A 20,388-nucleotide genomic window follows, 5' to 3' on the forward strand; every position below is an offset into this window, starting at 1 on the left:
AGGGAGTTCTGCACAGAGCCGAGAAAATGGGCCAAGAATGCTTCCAGGTGCCCTGCCTAAATCACAGAATTTTACAGGGGGGTGCAGGTGACATCTTCCACTTCTAGACTTCCTGGTTTTCTTACCGCTTCTTCACCTCAGAAAATCCATTAAGGAGAAATAGACGGAATGGCCGCACATGCCTTCGGACTGGTAGTGCTACGAGCCCTCTGTATAGGTCTGTGATTTGCCCGGCTTCTGCCCAAAGACCGGAACTCTCTTGGAATACTCATGGCTTCGTATTTTCAGCTACAAATCTGAAAACAAGGCGGTTAAAAGGTCTGTGAAGGATCTGCAGAGCAACAGGCAACAGTTATTGGTCTCTGGACCGTTAAATAACCGATCTGGTAATGAAGTTAGATACAGGAGACAGGAGTGCAAAGGGTCACATGGGAAAATTCCATGACTGACTGGCGGACAAAGCAAACAGCGAAGCATCAGAGCCAGCGTGGAATGTGCCTGGGACGCGTTTCAGTTGCCCGTGGGGGGTTGTCAGGTGAGGCAACTCAAATCCGTAACTTATTCCAGCTGGAAAAAAACAGGATGATATGTCCACAAAACCACTGTTCCAGCGAACAGGATGTTCAAAACAGTTTTATTTTGCTAAGCCAGCTTTGTTCAGCGGGAAAAAAACAAGACCCGTGTGGGCAACGGTCCCCCTCCCCATGGGAAACAGAACAATAATAATAATAATAATAATAATAATAATGAAATGTTCTTTCATTTGCTAATCCTTATCAGACAAGTTGAACCTCTTTCAGCCAAAGGACCGAACTCCGTTTTGGGGAAGCTCTTGGGGGCTGCAATCCTAGAGGTGGGCGAGGGGAGACGCAAAAGGGGTGAGCCCCAAATACAAAAATGACCAGCATTTTTTTATTTTTTAGCTTAAAGCTCTTTACTGCCAGCCTCCACGCCTCAGGAGATGAATTTAGACCTTTCAGAATGGGGAAAAGATGCACAATACGTGGTTTTAGGGGCTGGGGGGGTGGGGGATGTGGACTTCTTGGGAATCGTGGAGGGTTGGATTGGGACCCAGGCCTGAGTTTCTTCACCCCTGCTTTATCCCTCTAAATCTGCCAAGGAACTGGCTGGATAGTTCAAATGAAAGATGGCAATTCAATGCATCTCCAGCCCCCTCAAGTTTCTGCCGAATTTGGATCTGACCAAATTGTACCCAGTTTGGGACATCAGTCTAGAATTCTAACAGCCTGTGTGTAAAAGTGAAATTAAGAACAGGTGCAATCCTATGCATGTTTAGGCAGAAAAAAGTTCTACAATCCTATGCATGTTTAGACAGAAAAAAACCTCAAATCCTATGCATGTTTAGACAGAAAAGGGTCCTCCAATGCTCAGCATTCTCCAGCCAAACAGGCATGACAATTCCTCGGCCAACATGCATAAGGTTGCAACTTATGCAACTAAGAATATTTTGCAACTAAGAATGTAGTGCCTGAATTTGCTTTTCCTCCTCCCTCCCAATTCCCTTTCCTTTTGTGTCCTGTTTTTTTTTAGATTGTAAGCCTGTGGGCAGGGACTGTCAAGAAATATTTTTGTAAGCCGCCTTGAGAGCCTTTTTGGCTGAAGAGCGGGATAAAAATGCTCAAATAAATAAATAAATAAATAAGGTTGTGCCATAAGTGCGTAAGAAGTGAGTTCACGGAGACTTACTTGCAGTTGAGCATGTATATGGATGCAGTCTTAAAACCTCAGTACACCAGCTTCTTTGTGGCCATACAGACCATCCCTGTATGGTCTGTAAATTCAAAGTATAGCATTACTGAAACAAGTCCAAACAATGTCAATAATATGAGAAAATCAATAGGATTTTATTGACACATTTTGCCTGAAAACTCACTGAAATGTACAAATTGGATGTTTCATAGGTAATTGGACATACAGTGTATTGCACTGATTTATTAGCTAACAGGATAATCGTTTTGACATACAGGATGTTCACAACATTGCAGACACATACAAAAAATAAAACCCTTCTATTCTGGAGTGAAATCAAAAACAAAAAAAGTGGACACGAGAGACACAGTGATTTGTGCCAGTCCTAAGCGATTGAATATGCTTCATCTTTTCAGAATTACCTTCTGCGGTTATGTTAGACAAATCACACCAATGGCTGAAATCATGAATGCTTATTAAACGCAAACCCCTTTCCTCCCGCGTAAGGGCTTCACGGTGTACTCCAGGAGTGCTTTGAACACGTTCATGACACCAACACTTCTTAATTCTATAGGCTGGGGAGTTCTCAAACTTGGCACAAGCAACCACCCACCTCCGGTCTCAACCTCCTCTGATACACGCTGGGGAACTGCTTACTGCTGTTTCTGCTCCAGAAGGAAAGCAGGGTTGGGAATGGGGGATTTGCAAGGGAGAAGCAAGGGGTGTGTGTGTTCCTCTCTGCAACTCCCCCTTCCCACCATTCCAGAATATTGGCTTGGGAATGGGAGGTGCTGAAGAAACATGACAGGGAGGAGAAGGGGACCACGGGAGGGGCCTCCTGACACACATTCCTCCCTTCTGTGCACCCTTTCTTGGGAGAAAGACCCGTTAACCACAATGGGACTTGCCGCTGAGTAAAGATGCACAGGAGCAAGCTGTACAAGTCCATGAAGACTGAACCCTGGATTTTTCATTTCTGCATTATGAAATCCCGTCTAGGCTCACAACACGCTACTTTTGTCATCTCTGGCTCTTGGAAATATCAGGTTCACCATCTCCCAATGCAGGATCAGGCCACGCTTCCTACGAGGGGAGCCCAGATCTTGCTTTTTTTGTTAGGAAAAGCAGTGACCAACAGCTGAAAACAAGCATTTTTGAGAGGGCACGTGTTCATGGGAACAGATAAAAGAATGCCTGCCAGATCACTCAAATTAAGAAGTCATGTTTCTAGGGCTGATCAATCAAACGGAGAACGGCAACACATACTGCAATGACAACCTCTCCAAATTCAAAAATGGCCAGGTTATCTTTTTAGCAGAATCAAGAGGTGCCGCTTTCCTTGGACTGACCCACTTTGAATTGCCAGTGCAGGGAGGCGGTGCTTCTCCTAATAATGGGTTTAGACTGGCATTTCCCTGACACGCGTGGAGTCTACATACAGGGATTTCAACCTGCACTCCTGTAGCGGCACATTAAAATTTACAATTCCTCCCCCTCACACAGCCCGCTGAAGTGGCACGATTCAGGAAAAAAAATGCTACCCGATTGGTTTAACTGATGGTTAAGACAAAACTGGTTGGGCCGAAACAAAACTTTTCCAAGCAGGTCAGTGGAAAATGGGAAGAGAATCAGAGGCTTTAAAACAGACTTCCCCAGCCTGGTGCTCCCTGGATGGCATGGGATGCCATTCCCATCATTTCCAGCCAACATGGCCCATGCTGCTGGGAATGGTGGGAGTTATCTGGAGGGGCCCAAGAGTGCAGAAGGTTCCTCAGAAAGAGTAAAACAAGGGTTCCACTTGTACTCTGTACAGTTCTAAGTGGGGAAGGAGGAGAAGTGCTTTTCTTAGCCGCTGCGTGTGGCTCCCTAGGAAGGTCCTGTAGGCTTGACAAGCCATGAGAACTATGGCGGGGGGAAAAGAACGCATGCAAGTCCCCATGACACATCCCCCCATAATCAAATACAGCATCATTCAAGAGTTTAAAGCTCGTGCAACTACCACTGAAGCTTGTGCGTTTCCATCAGCACCTGCCGGCTCTCCAATTGCTTGGCTGTGTTTCACTGAGGGTTGGCCACCAAGACTGAAACGAGGACCCCGCAATTCTTCCCCCAAACGCAATTTGTTAAGTGCTCCTGCAGGGCCTGAGGAAAAAATGTGGTCTCGTTCGTAAGCCCCCACCAGTATACAGTACTTTCAGAAGCCAAGGATTCCATTGCTGCACACGTATGATCAAATTAACTAAAAGACGTCAACGCTTGTCGATTCAAATCTCCCCATAGGCATCGGTCAGTCAGTGGCTTTACTGAAGCGGAGAAATCTTCAATGGTATCATGATTCTGGATTCCATTTCCTGAATAAGGGGCACTGGGGGAGGGGGAGGAAGAAAGGTAGTTTGCTTGTTAAAAAAAAAAGTTTATGCAAGGAAGCCAGATTCCGGCTGGACATCAGGAAAATCTTCCTGACGGTTAGAGCAGTACGACAATGGAACCAATTGCCTAGGGAGGTTGGTTGTGGGCTCTCCCACACTAGAGGCCTTCAAGAGCCATCTGTCAGGGATGCTTTAGGGTGGATTCCTGCTTTGAGCGGGGGTTGGACTCGATGGACTTATAGGCCCCTTCCAACTCTACTATTCTATGATTCTAAGTTCATATATATGGAAGAGAAAGCTATCAGTAGCTACTAGTCACGATGGCTATACATTACCTCCAGCGTCAGAGGCCCTAGGCCAGTTGCTGGGAACATGAGCAGATGCTTAAGTCCTACTTGTGGTTGGTCACTGTGCAAACAGGATGCTGGACTAGACAAGTCTTGGCTTTGATCCAGCATGTCTCTTTTTATGAACTTATGTAACATGAGTGGGGCTTTGTAAGCTATCAAAACAGCATACAAATAAGCCAGCTCTAGAATTTGTAGGACTCTTGTGAAGGGGGGCTCAATGGTGTGTGTGTGCCCCCCCCCCTTAAGCTGGGAAGGGAGATGTGTGCAAGAGAGAACTCACTCACACTGCCTCCGGCCTTCATTGATGCTCCACACATGGTGGGGATGATGGTTCTTGTTGGGGTGGAGCTGCTCAAACAGATAGATGCATGACCTTGCTCTACCCTGGGTCAAGCCCTGAGTGTGTGTGTGTGTGTATGTGTGTGTGTATTTCAAAATCATGCCCATAGCCTCAGTCCACATTTGATGACACTACAGGGGTGACTAACACCCTGAGGTCAGACCTCCCAGTCAGGTATTTGCAGAGCCCAGGTAGTGGGTTGTGGATCCAGCTTTACGCTGGATTAACTGCACTCACAGGAGTGTCCTTCCCCACCCCCTCCTTCCCATGGCAGCCACTCCAGTCGCCTGAAAATGCTGCAGAAAGTATCAGGAGACCCGACTGAAGGGTTGAGGTGTAGTGTGTGTGTGTGTGTGTGTGTGTGTGTGTGTGTGTGTGTGTGTAGGACGATCTCCAAAAATCAGGCGGCCTTCTGGGAGTGGAGCACTTCCTCTCACGGAAGGCAGATCCTGGATCAGCACCTAGATCAGGAGAGCTGTCCCTTCCAAGTTCCTGGTCCACGGCCTGCCACACCCGGATTGAACTGTTACCTGTATAGTACACTAGCTCGTCCCACCCAGGCTTGTGCCACGCAGAGTTCCGTATGTCTTCTCTCGTCTGGAGATCTTTGTAAGCTGGAAGTGTTAGGAGGGTGGGAGGAAGATTTGTAACCATCAGTGCCTTGATTTCCATCAACACCTTTCTTCCACATACAGCAAAACACAACAGGTCTGTGTTCCCTAATCTCACGCCTAAACTTTCTGAAGGAGACTTTAAAAGGCGAAACCTGGTTCACACAAAGTGCTAACCCATGGTTTGTTACCTTACTCAAGAGTTTGTCTGGCAGATGGTTGAACAAACCACGGTTTGTTTCCCCGTTCCCTGGGTTGCTTCCCTCCTTCACCCACTCTCTTCCTGTATCCCAAATGCTTTTATGGCAACGTAGTAATGACATTGAGGCTTGTCTTTTTACCATTCTTGCCCAAAACCACCCATGAACAACCCAGTTTTGGGTTCACATGTTATGACGAACCATGGTTTCAACAACCCAGAGTTCGCAACCTAACAACAAATCATGGGTTGTCCTTCTGATCACTCACACAACGTGACCATCCAGAATTCAACAGAATCAGCTTTATATTCGAACCAGGCCATTGCCAAGCACATCTATGTCTGGAGCTGACTAGATAAGGAAGTGAGGTGCATGTCCAAGGCATAAGACTTGAAAGCCAGACCTACCCCAGAGGTGATGAACCATGTACAGCTGCCCGATCTGTGAGAAAAAGCCACCAACCGCTTCTTTGTCATCCTGCCGGAAGCGAATGGCACGGGCCCTGAAAGGCAGAAGGTAGGTTTTGATAGAGAGGGGAGCTAGTCCTGGAACTAAGGTTACTGCTAAGGCAGGAGCGACGTTGCCTCACAGCTCAAGCAAGACCATTACAAAATGCAGCAAGGAACTACAAACCCCAGACCTTGGCCCTCTCCAGATGTTGTTGGACTGCAACCTCCATCATCCACCACTGGCTGTGCTGGCTAGGAGTGATGGGAGCTGCAGCTTGACAACATTGGAGGGGCGCATGTCCCCTACCACTGCTATAGAAGAAAGGAGTATTCAGAACTAGAAATATATGACAGACGCCAAGAACCATTTTCAGATTAAGGTATTGGACATAGTTTCAGTTTATTTAGGATATTTATCATTCACAGAGCACTTTAAATACATTAACTGCTTGAAACAGCCCTGGGAGGTTGGACTTCTCTATTTCATAGTGGGAGAAGCAAGGTTGAGCAACTTTACTAAGGTAATGTATTGAGCTCCCAGACTTTGAAAGTGGGCCTTGTGGATGCAACTCCAGCTCACCAACTCCCTAGACCAGGCATGGGGCACCTGGCCCTCCAGAGGTAGCTGGGCTCCCAACACCCATCAGCCCCAGCCTATGTGGCCAATGGCAAAGGGCTGTTGTAGTCCAGCAACACCTGAGATTGCTGGGGATTGCGTTTGGGGCTTCCCACATACATAGAAAGCGCATGTTGTGCCACTGGGCTACGTCCTCTCCATGTTGAGAGACTTTTCCCTTCAGACAGAAAACGCCTATGGCTAGCACTGTTTAGGAGGTTACCAGAGATTATTATCAGGCCGTTCTGACAGCACCTCGATGTGGCAAAGGCCAGAAAACCTTTTTATTACCCATCTTTAAACCCACCCTACAAAACAAGCTCCAGGTTCTCATTTTGCAGATGAAGAACACAGGGCCAACCCAAACCCATTTTTTTCCCCATACACCCAAAAACAGCGGGTGTCTGCTTTCAACAAACAGCAATCCACAATTTTTTGGAGTCATTCATCCCTGCTAGATGACACTGAACCTCCACCTCCTCCCTGCCACGCAAATTTATTCCTGAAAAGCAGGAAAATTCTTTTCCCAATCAGTTGCTTCTTCAGTGTGCGACTCTGGCATTTGTTTTTCCCGTGCAGAGGGTTCTCTGCCGCCCGGGTGTTCACCCTTTCTGTGTGTCAACAAAAGCAGCTAAGAGGTGAGTGGGATTGCTGTACACAAGGACATTGCCCTAAGTTGGAGTTCCAGGTCCTCACTGTGCCTATTTGCTCTGAAAATAATCCCATGTTTTCAACAATCTTATTTATTTATTTTATTTATTTATTACATTTCTATACCGCCCAATAGCCGGAGCTCTCTGGGCGGTTCACAAAAATTAAAAACATCCAAAGTATAAAACAACAGTATAAAACCATAATATAAAATACAATATAAAAAGCTCAACCAGATAAAAACAGCATCAGTTAACTATCTCCTTCCAGCACCTTTTCGTCTGCTGGAGCCAAACCTTCACACGGGTCTGCTTTGCAGGTGAGTCTAGGATGCCACCCCTAACACAGCGAAGGGACACTTACCAGTAGTTGCCCCACTCAATCATTGTTCCAGGCTGAAAGAAAAGAAAGGGCATGACTAGATCCGGAGAGTGCGATTTTCCCTGCCTTCCACACAGACTGGGAAGCAAACATGGGCTGCCTTTGGATTCTATCCAGTAACTAAGAAGACCACTCAGCCCAAGAGACATGGGGTGATGAGCCAGTTTAAAACTTATCTCTTCAGAGAGCTTTTCCATCTTGACTGCCAACATCTGTTAGCATTGTTGTTGTCGGTATTTGCTTCAGACAGAAGTATGTTTGTGCAAGTGTATGCTTTTATCTGTACGCCGCCCTGAGATCTTAATGATATAGGGCGGGATACAAATGTTTTAAATAAATAAGTGTGTCTTTTCCCTGTTCACAAGGCAGGTGCTTTCAAGAGGAAGTACGCAAGACACGGAGGCAACAGTGCTTCCAGTTACCCACTTCTGGCAGAAACCAGGCTGCCCCCCTCTCTACCAGCTGCAATCTTGGAGCAGCCTTACATAAAAAGGTGTAACTAGAGTGCAGTCTTGCTTTTAAGGCCTTATTCGTGCCAATGGGCATCCTCTGTGACTTTGATAAGAAATAGACTAGTTTCTGAGGTGAAGCTGAAGGCAGGTGCATTTCTTCCTTCTTTATAACTGATTGATGCACATTCTATACTTGGAAAAAGGCACTCACACGAAGTTGGTAAGACCGTAGTTCGTAGATATTGGGCCCTGCTCGGGAAACAGGTTCATTCCAAAAACTGAATTCCAACAGCAGCTGGTTCTTGCGGGAGAGAAGCATGTTTCCCCTCTCCTTGCGAAACTCCATGAACTCCTAAACATAAAATAAAGTCGTAAAACTCCCCAGTGCTCTTTTAAGATTGCAAGAGTAGGACAATGCATGTATTTATACCATATTTCTTCGCCTGTAAGACGCCATCGATTGTAAGACACACACTAATTTTGGTACCACCAACAGAAAAAAAAAAAGTAAGACATGCCCGTGATTCTAAGATGCACCCCATTTTTAGAGATGTTTATATGGGGGGAAAAGTGTGTCTTAGAATTGAAGAAATAGGGTATATATTTTAAAAACGAAAACTAAATCCATTTATGCTAATTATTGCTTGGACACTGATATCTCAATCCTGGAAGAGCACCAAACCAAACAGTATATCTTAGTAGATACATAAACTCTGGGAATGCTTGATGGAGGAACTCTTGCAATAATGGTTAAATTTGGGAGGCAAACGAAAATCAATTTTATGCAAGACTGGGGTGTTAAAATTAAAATCTTGAGCAATACATAGCCTGATTACCTAAATATATGTGTATGAGATTGTATATGTATATTGAAAGACTTTATGATATTGATTAAAATATCATAAACCGCCCAGAGAGCTTCGGCTATTGGGCGGTATAGAAATGCAATAAATAAATAAATAAATAAATAAATAAATTGTATAGTTTTGATTTAGAATGAGCGGTGGGATGGAGAAGATGAAATGGTGATAATAGTAAAAAACAAAAAAATCCACACTTTTTTCTTAAATAGTATAAGATTGTGACAGCAGTGTATTATGTACACAGCAGAAGTCAGTGGCTTGCAGGACGACCAACTGGACAACCAAGTACAGCTAACCGGCTGGACATCAGGAAAAACTTCCTGACTGTTAGAGTAGTACGACAATGGAACCAGTGACCTAGGGAGGTTGTGGGCTGTCCCACACTAGAGGCAGCTGGACAGCCATCTGTCGGGGATGCTGTAGGGTGGATTCCTGCATTGAGCAGGGGGTTGGACTTGATGGCCTTGTAGGCCCCGTCCAACTCTGCTATTCTATGACTCTATGATTCACCCAGAACTGGTCAGCCAACACCTTGAAGCGACGTTGATGCTGCAGAAAATGTGTCTACAACGTAGACTCAAGAAAAAAGAAAAGCAGGTACAGGTAAAGACCTATGGAGTACCGTTCAAAAACCCTAAAATTCTAAAAACGCAAATTATCTTGTGAAATGTTTTTATAGATTCAATGATGTTTACTTCACAAATGTGTGCTTTCACAAACAGTCATAGTGACAAATCAACCATTACAATATCAGAAGTACAAAATCAAAGTTCCAATTGCACTAACAAACCAAGCAATAATAAATCAAGGTGGTAGTTCCGGATTATACATTCCGTTTCCAATCTTCCTCAGTTGTATATCACTGTCTGTATTTTAGTTTGCCAATCATTTGAGGCAGCCCAATGGGGAGGTAAAGGCACTGAAATAACAACATACAAAGTGAACATCACATAAATCACTGAATATTATTATTATTATTATTATTATTATTATTATTATTATTATTATTATTATTTTATATAGCACCATTAATGTACATGGTGCTGTACAGAGTAAAACAGTAAATAGCAAGAATAGTATTTTAGTCGTCCAATTTAAACTAAATAATTACCTTTCTACTTGTGAATAGTGATGACAATTATTTTGTAGTAAATAGTCAAACTGTTATCTCCTTTACTGAACTATACTGAAAAATAAAACATACTTAATGTTATTTCTGCTTGTATTATAAAAAAAAACCTTACTACAAAACCCTTTTGTACTTCTGATATTGTAACTGTTGATTTGTCACTATGACTGTTTGTGAAAGCACACATTTGTGGAGTATACATCATTGAATCTATAAAAACATTTCACAAGATCAATTTGCGTTTTTAGAATTTTAGGGTTTTTGAACGGTACTCCGTAGGTCTTTACCTGTACCTACAACGTAGACTCCACAAGATGCTTCAGTGACGGCAACATCACAACAATGACCCAGAGACGGTCAGCTTCATGGGAACATTTCATATGTCGGCCTCTGTGTGGCTATTTGCAGCAGAGTAAATGTGCGGGTGAACGGAGTCAACAAGTGGAGTTGAGGTTTTATGCACAGCAGAGTCTAGGCCGCACTGCTTCATACACGAGAAGACGTTTCAAGCAACCACCTCTAAGTTTCCATTCAGTTGCTAAATGTGCGTCATGCCTATTAGCGATCTCATAGCAGGAGAACTTCCAAAGCCCCTACTGCTATCCTGGGCGGCGCGTGTATGGGTGTGCAACACTCCATAGCTTCTGTTTTTCAAACCACGTAACACTTCTCATAAAACCACTTGTGTGATGGGTTGTTCAAACATGCTTCTAGTAGATGTTATATAGCCCAATCCTAAGCCTACGGAAATTAATGCGTTTAAGGCCCACCAAAGAGCATAGGATCAGGCTGGGAAAAAACCCATCTTTTTCCTTGGCCTTACCTTGTCATATCGAAGCTTACTCATGACCTCCGTAAGGGCTGGGTAGCCTCCCTCGTACCGCCAGAGATGGACTGGAATCCAAAAGAGTGTGTTTCAGAGTCTCCTTTCCCCTTTAGAAGACACTCAGTGGGCTTCCAACCGGCTCCCCAAATCTCAACTCTTTGCTGCCCTAACCCTGCCTCTCACTGCCAGTCCACACGTGTCTTTCGCACCAATACCCCACTTCCAGTCCCCATGTGGGTGATTAGCCATCGCACTTTCTTCCAGTGCCTGCCAGATCATCGCATTTTGGGAGATCTGAAGTCAGGACCAGGAGCCAATCTGGGGACATGTTTCCTGGCCTTTCACTTCTCCCAAAGATAAAGAGCACAACACCCACCCCCGGACATTCACCTACGCAAGCCCCAATGAAATAAATGGGAGATGTGGAAGAATGCCGTAACTCAGCCTTCCCCAACGTGGTGCCCTCCAGATGTGTTGGGCTGCAGCTTCCATCATCCCACAGCTGGATGATGGGAGTTGTAAGCCCAACACATCTGGAGGACACCAAGTTGGAGAAGGTTGTTTTTTAGCTCCTCCATGAACCCACCTAAATATTTCAGCGCCAAGAAAAAGGCTGCAAACTGTGGCCTAGTCATTCAGAAACTCTCTGATCATAACCATTCCGATAATTACTTTGATAATCTGCTCAGAAAGTCTCATGAATGAGCCAAACATAAAGTCTGAGGGGGAATCTGAACAAGACCTCCTTGAGGTTGAATATCAGGTTCCCAGGCATGAGAATCACATCTTTTAACGAGTCTGGATTAGTCTCCCAAGGTTGTTTACTCTCCACAGTCACCACTGGAGAAGGCAAAACGTGGCATTTTAATTTTTGTGAACCACCCAGACAGCTTTGGCTATTGGGCGGTATAGAAATGCAATAAATAAATAAATAAATAAATACATTTGAAACCCTTCAACACTGCCGCAGTGCCTAGTCCCAAACCAGACTCTGCTTGGGAAAAGAAGGATTTCATACTTCGCTGGATCAACACCTGCTGTCTTGGGGAACTTTCCTAGGCCCTGCAGTGCATCCACCTGACTAGCCTCCTGGATCTCTCTCTCTCTCTCTCTTACCTGTTTCCAACAGTGGTGCTGATAATAGCCCTCCACTCCCTGGATCTGTCTCCCACCCTGCAAGTTCTCAGCCCAGCTGGATGAGCGCACCTACTGCAAGCACACACCACTGACACAGTTGTGCATTCTGTTGTATGCCTTATCTCCTACCGGCTTGGTCTTGCTCTCCGTACCACGTGTTCCACGTCCCCACCAGTGTACATGGATAATCCTTCCCTTCGTGGATCTTTGGCAGCACCTCTTGGCTTAAAAACAAAACAGAAAGAAAGAAAGGCACACGCATACACAACACGCTGTGTCTCCTTTGCTATCGCTGATCCTTAGAACAAAATCCCAACCAGTATCATGGTACTTCCCTGCTACGCATTAAACACTCTGAAATGCAGAACTGCACATTTTCTGGCTGGCTCGCTCGCAAGTAAGTATGAATGGGGTTGCAGCTTTAAAGAGAAGAAAATGGCTTCTCCACCTCTGGAATTGTCTATGCGACAAGCAAACAGGGTTCTTCCCCTTGCAGACCTGAGAACTGTTTTTTTCCTCCTTTGTATGTGGTGAAAGATCGATAACAGATCTAACACAGCACCTTCACAACACTACAATTTCCAGGGACCATTATGAGAACCCCGATAATTACATCAGCTTAAAACTAGTTGAAGATTATAGTCTAGTTGTACCCCAACAAAGGTACATGCGCCTAAGAGCACTTAGATGAAAGGAAAGCTTCACAGATGTTTATAGATTGTGATTTGTTTATTATTAATAATGTATATCTTGCCCTTCAAATAAATAGTTCCAGGGTGGAGTACACAATTTACATCATGGGCATTCTGTAAAGAGATTATATTTCCAGAGGTTTAGAGGCAGGGAGTGTGTGAGAGAAGAAGAGAGCAGGAAGATCAAATCATTTCTGCAAAGGAAAACAACAGTGCATGTGTCCTATTTAATGTAGCAGACCTAACAGTGTCCTCATTTACACATGCAGCAGAATAAAGGGGCAAACCTTGAAGCCCTATTCCAGGTATCCTTTAGGGTAGATTCCTGCATTCAGCAGGAGGTTGGACTCAATGGCCTTATAGGCCCCTTCCAACTCTACTATTCTGTGAAGTGACAGAACAGACTATACTACTTCAGATTGCAACTGGATGAAGCCAATTTTCATTGTTCACCACACGTAAAAGTCTCGTTGTAAGTAACAACCTAGTGCATCAGAAAAAAAAATATTCTAGTTCAACCTGCTCCCTGCTGCACTAGATTTTCTGCTTGCAGGGAACTGTTTAAAGGTGTCTCCACCTACAGTTTGAAGTGGCACAGCCAATTTTACCACCTAAGAATTCTACCACCTTATTTTCCTGCATGTGAACACCAAACTCAGCTAACGATGTAGTCATATACATGTCTATTCAGAAGTAAGTCAGATTTCTGTTCCAAAAAAACCTATGGTAACAGTATAATCACTCCACTAAAATATCAAACTGAATTTGCAGAATGTAAAGTTGCATTCGAAAGTACAGCTGTGAGAGATGCAGACTATGAGATGCATTACTCTAAGAAATTGCAGTACTTTTGAATGGACATTTACTGTATTTTCTGGCGTATAAGACTACTTTTTAACCCAGGAAAATCTTCTCAAAAGTTGGGGGTTGTCTTATACGCCCAGTATAAGATGACTTTTTAACCCAGGAAAATCTTCTCAAAAGTTGGGGGTCGTCTTATACGCCCAGTCGTCTTATACGCCGGAAAATACGGTACTTTGCGGTGGTGTTTCTGCATGGAGGTATATACCACTGTATGCATGCATTCAGTAAAGTACTAGAGTATTTAAAGCCCTTTCAAGAACTTTCTGAAATAGTTTAAAATATTCCAGGAAGCATTTTAATAGAGGACACGTGAGTCTGCGCTTCCCTAATAAATCCTTTTGTGAAAGGAGGCAGTGGGGATATGTTCTAGGAATTTTTGTGAACCGCCCAGGGAGCTTCGGCTGTTGGGCGGTATAAAAATGCAATAAATAATAATAATAATAATAAATAATAATAAATAAATCCCATTGAGGTCAGTGGGCATTACTCCCAGGTAAGTGGGTAAAGGATTGGAGCCCAACTTCCCAATCCTCTGCATGTTTACTTGGAAGTAAGTCTCACCAATGAGGCTTCCTTCCAAATAAGTGTGTTTAGCATTACTAATTAACAACATTCCAGAATTAAGATCCCCAAATCATCCAGTGTGACATTCAGACTTACCAAATCTTGTTGTAGGATTCTAGGTATTCCGGTTTGACATTGTGAACTGCAACACCAAAATCAATATTAAAGTTGGAGAGAAAGGAAGAAAAAAATAAACAGAATTTCAAAAGGAACAGGAGAAGTATTAAAATATAAGCACAGCAACTCACATTGAATTTTATAAAGACTGCTGGTCTCTCTTTTGGCTAAGAGATTGGAGTGAGCATCTTTTCTGGGATCAACTTTGCGAACAAACAGCGATTTCAACCAGCTGTCTTCCCCAGATCGGTTATTCGACGAGACAAGGCACCTGTAAGTGGACAAAGACATGGTCAAAGGTAAGCCCCATTTTAGAACTTGTATGGGCTTTGTTACTGCACAAACAGAGCAGAGAGAGAAGTTTCACAGTTAGCCTCCCAGCTACCTCTGTTATTTTTAGAAATTGCACTGTGGCCTGGTTCACACATAATGACAATTATTATTATTATTATTATTATTATTATTTATATAGCACCATCAATGTACATGGTGCTGTACAGATTACACAGTAAATAGCAAGACCCTGCCGCATAGGCTTACAGTCTAACCCAATTCAACCCAGGGTACTCAGGGTTGAAAAAGAAATAGTTCTTTAAAAAAGCTTACTCTTCGGTTTTCAGAAGTTTCACATCACAGAAAAGGTGTCCCTTCTTATCTCTCATGCCAGAGGTAAGGCCTCACATAAGGCTGTGCTGTCCATGTTTTTAGTCAGTAACTTTTTTTTGTTTGCCAAGAATGTTATTTTCAAAATATAAAACAAACGTGTAAAAACAAAACATCAGCCTATGTTTTACACCATTCATTATGGATACTATCCACACCTTAAATCAAAACATTTAACTAAGTAATTGACTAGAACTTACTAACAACCCAGATGCTGAAAAACATTTTCCAAGTGCAGTTCATGTTATCTCAGGAAGTTATCGTTTCTGGGCAAAACTCTTCCTTTCTTTTTTACACACCAATCCCTAATTATAGAAAGAAGGTCCTGGATGGAGAGATGGATGATCTTTGACCTCCAGTAGAGATGAAAGACCACGTGTTGAGTGAACACTTGGCTACAACCCTATATGCACACTTAAGGTGTGCAAGTCCCAATAATTCAATGGGACTTCCTTTTAAGTAGACCTGCATAGGACTGGGCTATCACTAGGCTACTGCTCTGGCCAAGGTGCCCAGGTTCTCTCGGAAAACATTATCTACAGATCCAGGTATGTCCTTGATCTAGAGGACTCCGACAGAGCTCAAACAGCAGCACCCTAGGAACAATCGGAGAATTATGACTTTGATAACGAGCACAGCAAAATGGACAGACTCAGGACTCAAATGATGGCCACACCAGAAGTTGTGGTTTACCTGTCCGGACCTCATCACCAGAGGCAGATTTTGGGCAACGTTAAGAAGGGGGGGGCACACAGACAGATCCGCCACGAGGAATTTGCCCTGCAGAAATCTCACTGAAATGGAGAGTAGTTCTACTGCAGAAGAATTGAGATATACCAGTACAAACTGGAAGGGGAAAAGAATCTATCTGTAGGCTTCCTTCTTATCAAATCTGTTACTGGACACATCTGTACGTCGGCCTGCGATCTTAATGATATAGGGCAGGATATAAATGTTTTAAATAAATACATACATACTGTGCCAGAACATCTACTTGCTATTTACTGTTTTACTCTGTACAGCACCATGTACATTGATGGTGCTATATAAATAAATAAATAAATAATAATAATAATAGAACCTATTTCTCTTTGACTGATTAATTGGGCGGGGAGGGGGGAGAGATTTTAAATCTGTACACAGCTGGTTAAAGCATGTAGCCTTACTTATAACAGCGAAATGTTTTCCGCAAACAATTCCCCCATGTTGTGTTTCAACACAGATGACACAACACGGTTAAAAGGGAAAGATGAAGCGGAAAGGCATCGCTACAAATTTCCAAAAGATGCTTTCTTGTTATCTTGAGGAAACCGTTCTTGTCGGGTTTCCCACTGTTTTGTGAACGGGAGGTCAGCATAAATCCTTATCTTCCGTGAAAGCTAAGTGAGGATTATGTTATGTTTGCTGAAGGTAAAAGTATTAAGCAAGCACAGGCACCATCCTATGCATATTTAGACAGAAAAGGGACTTATGCCCTGTCTAAATGCATATTTAGACAGCATGCCCCAGCCAGGACGTTTTCGTAGGGCTTTTTCATGGCCCTACATGTCCTTATTCACATACTAGCAGAACCTCTCTCTAGGGATGGATTGGGGACGACAACCCTGCCAGCTTAAAAAAACGATGCAACCAAGAACATGGATCATTTTTCCAACCCTAAACCCTAAAGCCTTTGGTTCCTAAACCTGTTTCTAGAAACCTGAATTCCCCCCACCCCATACAGTACCTTTTATTAGGCTCTATCACAGCCTTTCTCAACCTGAGGTGCTCCAGATGTGTTGGACTACAACTCCCAGAATGCCCCAGCCAGCTGCTGGCTGGGGCATTCTGGGAGATGCAGTCCAACACATCTGGAGCGCCCCAGGTTGAGAAAGGCTGCTCTATCAGGTACTGAGATTGAAACTGGGTCTATCTAAACTTTAGACCTCATGGTCATGACACCTGGCCAAATTTCTGGACTTTCCTTTTTTGTTCACCCATCCCCTGCTTTTTGCATCATCTAGCCTGATGAAGAACTCTGGAGAACTCGAAAGCTTGCACATTTTTGTGGAATTCAGGTTGGTCCTCAAAAAGGTTTTCCCAACTATGGATTTTCGATTCCCCCCCACGATGGACCATTATAGCTATATTTCTGGGGGTAGGAGTGTTAATAATGATTTTTACCCTAAAGCTCTCTTCTTTCATGACGCAAATTTTAAATCAAGGTTGAACCACTTGTGATCCTCCAGAATCCAGATGGTTTGGCCTACAACTCCCATCAGTCCTGGCCAGCACAGCCAATGGTGAGGGATCATGGGAGTTGCAGCCCAAAACATCTCGAGGGGAACAGATGAAATAACAGATTTGCATTTATAAAATCAAATTCTACCTTCACCTCTTGGCCTTCAAATGGTCGTTCAGGTGGCTTACAACTATTATAACCATTGTTATTATTGCAGTGGAGAGAGGAACTAAACCCCACATTATATTATTTATTTATTCGTGGCACTTCTATACCGCTGAGTAAAATCCATGCATATTTTATATTATACACTCCAATACCAAATTATGCAAATATATATTTATACAAATAATATTTGCATTTATAAAGTGAATTCTACCTCAACGTTTGGCCCTCAAAAGGGCTTACGACCATCAAGGCCACCACCACTGTTATTATTATTATGTTTCTACTCCACATTTTATTACACAAACACTATAGTATACAAATATATTTTACAATTATTATTATTATTATTTATTTATATATATAGCACCATCAATGTACATGGTGCTGTACAGAGTGCTGTCTTTATAAAATGAATTCTACGTCAACTTCTGGCCCTCAAAAGGGCCTTCCAGGCGGCTTACGACCCCCAAGACTATTATTAATTTTATTATTACTATTATTATTATTGTGAAGGAGAAGGGAAGACAACTGGATAGTCCCCACCCCATATTTGACATCACAATTTAAAGAGGGGTGGGGGCTCATATAATGGGTTCTGTGGGGTGGAATTAACGCATTTACACGTGTACGTGTGCACGTCTGTATGGGAGGTTCATGAGGTGACCCTTCCTCCCAGCATGCACACTGGGTCGTGAGAGTGAATACTGAGGGCTCTGAGGCGGGGTTAACACGCATCCCCTCTTCTGAGGTAAACTGTGGGGATATATATGGGGAGGGGGGGAGAAAGGAGCGATATGACCCCCCCCTCTTTTCTCCCCCCTCCCCTCAGTGTAGTAACTTGGGAGGGGGGGTTGCGAGACCCCTCCCCCTCTGACCAGCCCGTGACCTTGAGCGTGGGAGGGAGGGAGGGAAGGATAGAGCGCGCGAGAGAGACGATCTTCCCGCCCCCCTCGGCTTTCCCGCCATTTCTCCCTCCCCCCCCCGCAGCCCCCCTCACCTGAGGAAAAAAAGGCGGGAACGGCCCCCCTGCGCAGGGAACGGGCCAAGGCGGAGGCGGGCCCCGCTCCCCCGCAGCAGCGCCCCGGCCGCCATCTTGACCACCTCACGCTGTGGGGAGGAGAGAGGAGGGGAGGGGGCGAGAAATAGAGAGGAAGGGGGCGCAATGTGCCCCGGCAGCCGCTAGAGGGACCCTCTGAGGGGATGATTTTGGGGAGGGGGATTTAAAACGAGGCGTTTCCCCCCCCCCCCCCCCGTTTTCACTTGGCTGAGGTAAATTCTCTCAGGTCAAGGCTCAGCCCCAGAACGTATTTCATGTTTCTGGCTGAGGTGAATTCTTTCAAGCTCAGCCCCAGAGCTTATTTCGTGTTTCTGGCTGAGGTGAATTCTTTCAAGCTCAGCCCCAGAACGTATTTCATGTTTCTGGCTGAGGTGAATTCTTTCAAGCTCAGCCCCAGAACTTATTTCATGTTTCTGGCTGAGGTGAATTCTTTCAGGTTCAGCCCCAGAACTTATTTCATGTTTCTGGCTGAGGTGAATTTTTACAAGTTCAGCCCCAGAACTTATTTCGTGTTTCTATCTGTGTGGAAATAAACACATCATCAGCAGTAATAACAACAACAACAACAATAATGATGTATTTATTTAGGCTGACCCTATGAAAAGGAGGACAGGGCTCCTGCATCTTTAACAGTTGTATAGAAAAGGAGATTTAAGCAGGTGTCATTTGTATGCATGCAGCACCTGGTGAAATTTCCTCTTCATCACAACAGTTAAAGCTGCAGGAGCTATACTAGAGTGACCAGATTTAAAAGAGTGACCAGATTTAAAGTGTGTGACCAGGTTTAAAGTTGCAGGAGCTATACTAGAGTGACCAGATTTAAAAGAGGGGAGGGCTCCTGCAGCTTTAACTGGTGTGATAAAGAGGCAATTTCATCAGGTTCTCCATATATACAAATGACACCTGCTGAAATTCCCTTTTCAATACACCTGTTAAAGATACAGGAGCCCTGTCCACCTTTTCATATTGTCACCCTAATTAACATCCTAGTAAACATGTTTAGGACAATTATTTCTGTAACACTTTCAGCCTACGAAATTGTTGGTTGTGTTTTTAGGCCTAAGGGTCCACAACCCTGGTTTAGGCTGATATATCAACTGTGACCCCACCTGGATAGAGACACCCTAGCTAGTTATCGATGCTCCGGTTAACCTCCAGTTTGGATTACAGCAGTGCGCGATACATGGGCCGCCTTGGAAAAATGGCCCAGAAATTTCCGCTGGTCCAAAATAGGGCAGTGAGATTGTTAACGGCAACAGATCAATATGGCCATATTACAAAACTACTCTATGATCAGCACTGGTTTCCAGTCCGTTTCCGGACCTGATTCAAAGTGCTGGTTTTTAACTTTTACAGCCCGAAATGGTTTGGGGCCAGGTTACCTGCCTGCCAAGCAAGCTAGAGGTAGCAATGATGAGAAAAAATACCGTACAAAGAGCAAGAACCGTTGGTTGCAATGGTGCTGAGAAGGTCGACTCACTGACGGAAGAAGCCCCTTGACAGTGTGATTCTATGATTACAGATTCCTAAGAATGCCTTTCAGGGATCTCAAGAAGCCAAAATGTTCCCATCTGCTACAGCCACTCAAGAGATTTATGACATTTATGCAGAAATCAGCCTGGATTGAGAGAAAATTCAGGTGGCAGCGTTTCTACATACAGATGTTGTTTCGTGTCTGCATAAACGGGTTGGACTAGATGGCCTTATAGGCCCCTTCCAACTCTACTAGTCTATGATTCTATGAAAATGTGCGATGCAGTGAGACTGACTCAACAGACCTTTGAAATGTTGGAAGTCAAAACTAGTAATTCGCACATGCCTAGATATGCAGCCTTTAATCTGCCCCCAGACAGCATTTAAATTTAAAGGCTTCTCTTTATTAAAAGACAAGCCAAAAGCCTGATGTGGAAACTGCAGCTTAATTAATAGTAAGGTAGTATTTATTTTCGCCCCTCATT

General features: G+C 44.0%; 1 protein-coding gene across 1 annotated transcript; it reads right to left on the minus strand.

Annotated features, from left to right (window-relative positions):
- Nucleotides 1-1,846: 1,846 nt before the first annotated feature.
- NIPSNAP2 (nipsnap homolog 2) lies at nucleotides 1,847-18,484 on the minus strand. The gene is made up of 10 exons (XM_063146748.1): nucleotides 18,371-18,484; nucleotides 14,453-14,592; nucleotides 14,301-14,346; nucleotides 12,214-12,308; nucleotides 10,945-11,015; nucleotides 8,341-8,481; nucleotides 7,660-7,691; nucleotides 5,988-6,082; nucleotides 5,300-5,383; nucleotides 1,847-4,075 (listed from the first exon to the last, which is right to left on the minus strand). Exons 1-10 carry the CDS (start codon nucleotides 18,463-18,465, stop codon nucleotides 4,011-4,013), a joined length of 864 nt encoding a protein of 287 aa, XP_063002818.1. The 5' UTR covers nucleotides 18,466-18,484; the 3' UTR covers nucleotides 1,847-4,010.
- Nucleotides 18,485-20,388: the final 1,904 nt, after the last annotated feature.

Source organism: Elgaria multicarinata, chromosome 22, assembly GCF_023053635.1.
Source record: "Elgaria multicarinata webbii isolate HBS135686 ecotype San Diego chromosome 22, rElgMul1.1.pri, whole genome shotgun sequence".
Classification (NCBI taxonomy): domain Eukaryota; kingdom Metazoa; phylum Chordata; class Lepidosauria; order Squamata; family Anguidae; genus Elgaria; species Elgaria multicarinata.